Source organism: Solanum verrucosum, unplaced genomic scaffold, assembly GCF_900185275.1.
Source record: "Solanum verrucosum unplaced genomic scaffold, falcon-dt-bn FXZP01000079.1, whole genome shotgun sequence".
NCBI classification, from domain to species: domain Eukaryota; kingdom Viridiplantae; phylum Streptophyta; class Magnoliopsida; order Solanales; family Solanaceae; genus Solanum; species Solanum verrucosum.
This window is the reverse complement of record NW_026020368.1, coordinates 2,203,173-2,209,640: the sequence shown is the minus strand read 5'-3', so window position 1 is coordinate 2,209,640 and position 6,468 is coordinate 2,203,173. Positions and strand designations below refer to the sequence as shown.

The following is a 6,468-nucleotide window of genomic DNA, read 5'->3' as shown; positions in this document are numbered from 1 at the left end:
GCTGGAAATGAAGAAGAATGAGGAAAAACTCAAATAGTTATCTTGTTCTCTTAATTGAATTGCAATTAAAATCGCCCCAATATATATATTTTATTCAAAGGATTGAGTCGAATACAACAAAAATTATATTGCATTAGTACTTGATAATCATGCACTCAACCCCATCTCAATATTGTATAACAGAGAGTCCCACAAAATTTTCATGTCTAGCGAAAATCAGGGGCAAATAGCTTATACAGGCACATCAGAAGGATACTCTTCTGGGTATTTTTTAATAGTATCTCTAATAAATCTCTCTTGTTCTTGCAAATTTGATGGAATTTTGTCATAAACATCACCAAATAAGTCTGTCAATGGAGGTTTCTCCACTTTCTCTGCAGCTTGAATTGCTTCCACTACCTAAGATATCAAAAAACAGGACAAAAAACAATCATATTAATTTTTTTTGGCAGATTTTAGTACGAAATAACGCGATGGTGGTTGAATCTTGAACCTGTTTTCTGATGTTTCCGCGGAGTTTAGTTTCATTTTGATCATCCCACCAGTCATTTGTTTGAATCCATTTTCTAAATCTGGTTACCGGGTTTTTCTCTGTTCTCCATTGCTCTATTTCCTTTACACAACGATACTTTGTTGAATCATCAGATGTCGAATGATGGCTTACTCTATATGTCATGGCCTGCAGAGAGTTATGAAGTAATACTAAGTTGAAACCTTTTTTTCATTTTCACCCTTACTGCTCGAATAATAAGTAGTTTAGACAAATACGTCTATTAAGTACATGTCGTCTTAGAGGGTTTGTAAAAACCTTTTAAGACGACAGGTAATATGAACAAGAGGTAGTAACAGAGGAGTTAAATTTCACCTCAACTAATATTGGTCTTTGCTCCTTTATTGCTATTTGACGTGCAGCGCGAATAGCACTGTAAACTGCTAGAGCATCATTGCCATCAACGCGAATGCTTCTGATCCCATATGCTTGCCCCTTAATAGCAATTCCATCACCTGAAATTGAAATGAATACGAGACATTTCAATATTTTGTGTTTTGTAAAGTAGAGACTCTAAAAATGGCGAAATTATTGAATTAATAAGCTTGTTATTTACTTCGAAATTGTTCTGTTACAGGAGTGCTAATGGCCCATCCATTGTTGCGGCAAAGAAAAATGACAGGGGATTCCATTACTGCTGCAAAATTCAAACCAGCATGGAAATCACCCTGCAAAGTGAAAGAAGTTTAATTCCATCTAAGGAAGAAAATCATGTCAATAATAGCGTTAGATTTCTCATATGATCACTCAACTAATAGTTATATTATCTCATAAAGTCATTTTTCTTTAAAAAGAAAGTGATATTCTAAGATAATACTATAGTACATATTAGTTAAGTGACGATCTGAGAAATCAAATATGTGTGATTTTATCACCTCACTGGTGCTACCATCACCAAAATAAACCACAACACAAGCTTCCTTTTTATCCATTTTCAGAGAGTATGCCACACCAGCAGCCTGTGGAAGCTGTGTGCTGAAACCCAAAAAAAAAAAAAAAGGAAATTTGCAGCTGTGAATTGCGCGTAATTCTAAATGTGATACTAGGAAAATTAGGGAAAAGGATTTGAAAAAATCATACGTGAGAGGAGAGGAAACAGTGAAGTAATTGAGCTTATTAGAACCATAATGTATAGGCATTTGCCTGCCTTTTCCATAATCATCTTTATTTCCGAATAATTGGTCTGCAAATTCTTCAAGAGTGAAACCGCGCCATAAAAGAACTCCTGGCTCCCTATACTGCAATACATATAACAAGAAACTTCAATCTTTTTATATATGTTCCGCGCCATTGAATGATATTCTTGATTGAAAGGACTAAACTGTTTGACAAAAGAGTCAAAATCAGCACCATACTAATTTGGCCACTTTATGAAAATGAGTATATGAATATAATTATCTTTTAAAATTAAACATCGAGATGAAATAAGTCATGGGACCAGCAAACGGAACTGAGAGCTGCTCAAGGCAAATGTTCTTGTTCTGAATATAAAGTAAGGCTGATCTTTCACAAGAACTCACATCGACGAGAATTAGGAAGAAAAAACTAAGTACCTGAGGCAACACAATGTCATCCGGAGTGAGAGCAGCAGCAGAAGCTATGTTAATAGCTTCTTCTCCAGTACTTGTTAAGTAGAAAGATAACCTCCCCTGCCTTTGTGCTTCATAAAAAATTGTGTCCATTATTTGAAGTGCTACCATAGTTGAATACAATTTTACGGATTATTAATCGTTTCACCATCTACTTGAACACGTGTTACATTGTTTTTATACTGTTAGTCCATATTTGATAGTAAGAAAGTTCTAAAAATAGTTCAAATATAACAAATTTTCTACTTAAAAAGAGAAACACAAATTTGAATTTATGAAAAATTAAATATGTTGAGTTGTATACCTGCTCAAATATACTACCCGGAATTATATAGCCATCATCATCAAGGACTCGATAGCAAGGAAGCCTCTTTTCAAATGACTCTGAGATAAACTTCATCCGAGTTGTAATTGGAACCCTTCCTCCAGGGAAATTCAAAGTTTGCTGCTGATTCAATAGTAAGAGTTCGCTTGTGTTAGCTGATTAAAAATAGTTACACGGAAATGGGAACCACCCTCTGAGCTTAAGTATTAATCCTCAATGATCGATAGTGTAAGTATTGATGTGTTGAGAAATACTTTTAAGTGTTAAACTTGATTTATAAAAATAACAAAATACATGCATGTTTGGATAGAGGTATTGAATATGAAATTAAGGAGTTATAGTCTATTTAGCCAAGTTTTGAGGAAGTAAAATGCTTTTTCTTTAAAAAGTGCTTAGTTTAGAAAATTGAGGTGTTGTTTTAAGGAATAAATATGCTTTTTTGAATAGTAGCATAAATTAATTTTCAAAAGTTGAAAAACTATTTTTTTTTTCAAAAATATTTTGAAACTTGTCCTAGCTCAAATTATTGTTTTAATACTGATAAAAGCATTTCTTGAAATGATTAGCCAAAATAATATTTTAATGTCCAAAAGCATGCACTTGGGAAAAAATATTTTTTGAAATAAGCAAATTGGAAACTTGGGCAAACAAGCTTGCTGATGGTAAACACTTATATGTTAAAAAGTACTGAAATATTTTTGAAGTTATTTATGAAAAATATAATTTAAGAGTACTTTTTACATAAAAATGACGAATAACAAAAATAGAATAAAGATAATATATTTTTGAGAGAGAATAGAAAATTTACAAAAGATATAAAAGATAAATATGTAAAACTTGATCAATACAAAAGTGCTTGTAAGATGTCAAATGATAAGTTAGGGATAACGTGTCTCAAATTATTTGTCGAGTTTTTTTTAATTAATAATTTTTTAACTATTTTATCCTCATTAATGTCTTAAGATATAATCTCTTTTCATTAAGTACTCCATATATCTATTTGAAGTGTTTGTAATCTTTAAGAACAATTATTATTAAGGGTAAAACGAAATAAATAAATATTTTTTTCTTAAAATTTTAAAATAATAATAATTTGACATAACTGTTTCTAAAAATCAGAATAAATAATTCGTGTAATTGAAATGCGAAATATAGTTAGACGTCAAAACCACAAAAATAATTCACTACATAATTGAAAGAGACAAAATACCTCCTTTGTGGAATTAAATAAACGAGTAAATTTGTGTCATGTAGCAAATCACATCACTGAATAAAAGTTTGTATCGTCATAATGCATTATTTAGTTTTAATGTTAGAGAAAACAGTAAAGAATGTAGCTTACATTCTGTACAATAATTTCTACTTAATCATCATAATTCTTTTAATATTTTAAATTTATCTTTAAGATTTGTGTGAAGACATGAAATATCAATACTATAAATATAAATTATTTAATACTTTATGTAGTAGCCATTGATATTATCAAGTTCACCTAAGTCCCTCCTATCCGTTTCATTTTATATGCTATAATAATAATAATTCCAAAATAAATTGGAATTGGTTATTTTTAGTTGTCATATTTTTCGCTTTCATATTATAGCATTTATAATCACATAAAATTTTGAAAAGAAATAAATTCTTTTAACATGTAAATTGTGGGTTAAATATGTAATTACAACATATCAAAACTAATTTTAATATCTGGCGGTGATCTTGTCATGTCACTATAACTCTTTTTGAGAGTATCCAAATATAGTGTTGGAGTGTTCAGTTATTAGGTGTGTTGGATAACATTAATATCCTGTTCTGACAACGCCCATGAGAGGATAGGTGTGTGTTGGGTTTATTTCCCCGAGTTTCTTATCATAAATAGGTTTTCTTCTTAGGAAAATGTTTAGGAGTGACTAGTCCTTTTCTGGTAGGAAAAGACCTAGGATTCTATAAATAGAGATTTGTTCCTTCTAACTTAATCGACATTCACAATGTAGTCCTAGGGGTTTTGAAGGGTTTTAGTTAGAGGGAGAATTTGTGGGACACAAGTGATATGTTATCACTTGTGTGAACCTTCTTGTATTCCGTGTGAATTGGTTGAAGTTATTTCTCTCTATATTTTGTACTCTCATATTCATATACTGGATGCTCATCTCCTTTGTAGATGTAGGTCGGTTGACCGAACCACGTTAAATTTTTGTGTCTTTTGGTATATTTCTCGTTTATCTTCTTACACATGGTCTTTCGAGATTTGTTTTGTTAGCTTCCACATGACACCTAATTATTTCGATCATAACAGTGTGGCCCTAGTGGGAGTCATTATCGAACATGGCGCGCTTCTGTGGTAGACTTAGTTAAGAAATATATAAAGCCATGTCTTTGCTATTAGTTATAGCTTTTGGCATAACACTAATCGATTGATCCTAATAAGTGGTATTAGATTCAAGATCATAGGTTTGATTTCAAATGGCTACATGTTGCATGAAACAGGTGTTGGAAGGGAGATTGTTGGGTAACGTCAATATTCTGCCTATTGCAGGGCCCACAAGAAGAGTAGGATAGTCCGGGTGGAAGTCGTGATCGAACATGAAACTTACGTGGTGGACTTAGTTAAGAAATAAAATTATGCGTGAGACCTTACCTGATCATCTTCATCATAGTTATCAAGTTGCAGCTCTCCAGCTTTGATGGACTCAAAACATTTCTGCTGTATGGAAATGACTGCTGACTTTTTGGTGTAGTATTGGTGCCAGCATTTTCTAGTTCTCCAATATTGTAGAAAATGATTTAAGCTTCTTGATTTTGAAAACAACATCTCCATTAATATTATTGAGATAATTCTCTTGAAGAAGAAGCTCCAAGCTTGAGAGAAGATGATTGCAAGGGGTTAAGCCTCAAGTATATATGTATACATTATGGTACAAGTTTATGTTGCATTTAAATATTGTATATTTCATATTTTAATTTATCTTTCTGATTTTGATTTGATTGGGAATTTAAGAAATTAATTAAAAAAATAGAAAAATTACATAAGTGAATAGAGCTGTCAATATGGGCTAGCCCACCCCATCCGGGCTGACCCATACAGGCTTTGACATTTTACGGGTCAGGCCGGGCTAGCCCATTTTTGGTGTGGGCCAGAAAACGATCGGCCCAGCCCACAAGTACGTGGGCTACAGGCTTGCCGGGCCAACCCACTTTTTTTAAAATTATATTTTTTTTATAATTATTAAAATAAATTATAAATTATAATTTTAAAATATTATCATAAATATCGACAAAACAATATTACATGGTGTTAATGTTACTACTTGTTAATCAAATTCACAAATAAAATTATCTTTATAATATTTATTAAGGTTTTTCAAATAAAAGTATAAATATCTAAATATGAATATTAACATAATTGTTTTGTCACATTAAAACACAAAAAATGTGACAATATTCCAACCATAAAAAAGTTAAAAATAAACTCCTTAAAAAAAATCATGAAACTTATGGCGTATCTAACACATCATGAAATTTATGGCGTATCTAACACTTCATGATCATCTTCATCAAGCATATCTGAATCAACTTGTGGCAAGGTTGTTTTAACATCTTTATTTTCATCTGCAATTTATATGCGGTTTCAATTAGTTAAATATTAAATAGATTTTGAGTTTGGACTCTCTTTAATTTTAAATTTTAAATTATATTATATTTTTAAAATTATTTTTATTTGGCCCACGGGCCGGCCCTACCTATATTTCTTAAGCCCACAAATCAGCAGGCTTATTCAGGCCGGGCTAAAAAGCCCTTTTCTTAAATGGACTCCAAAAATCTTAGCCCAGCCCTATTAAATCCCGGGTTAGGCCAGGCCGGCCCAACGGGCCTAGCCCATATTGACGGCTCTATAAGTGAAGGTCTTTTATTTAATAATTACCACTTTTAAGTATACTTTTAATTTATTATCATTTTTGTCAACTTTTAGCAATACTGGTTTAAAACAATTTTGTTCCTTTAAACTTAGC

General features: G+C 31.7%; 1 protein-coding gene across 1 annotated transcript; it reads right to left on the bottom strand.

The window, feature by feature from the left end:
- Positions 1-231: 231 nt before the first annotated feature.
- LOC125838070 (2-oxoisovalerate dehydrogenase subunit alpha 1, mitochondrial-like) lies at positions 232-5,276 on the bottom strand. Its single transcript, XM_049517126.1, has 9 exons — positions 5,097-5,276; positions 2,430-2,584; positions 2,104-2,272; positions 1,631-1,788; positions 1,426-1,525; positions 1,107-1,218; positions 866-1,005; positions 494-679; positions 232-399 (listed from the first exon to the last, which is right to left on the bottom strand). Exons 1-9 carry the CDS (start codon positions 5,274-5,276, stop codon positions 232-234), a joined length of 1,368 nt encoding a protein of 455 aa, XP_049373083.1.
- Between the last annotated feature and the right edge of the window lie 1,192 nt (positions 5,277-6,468).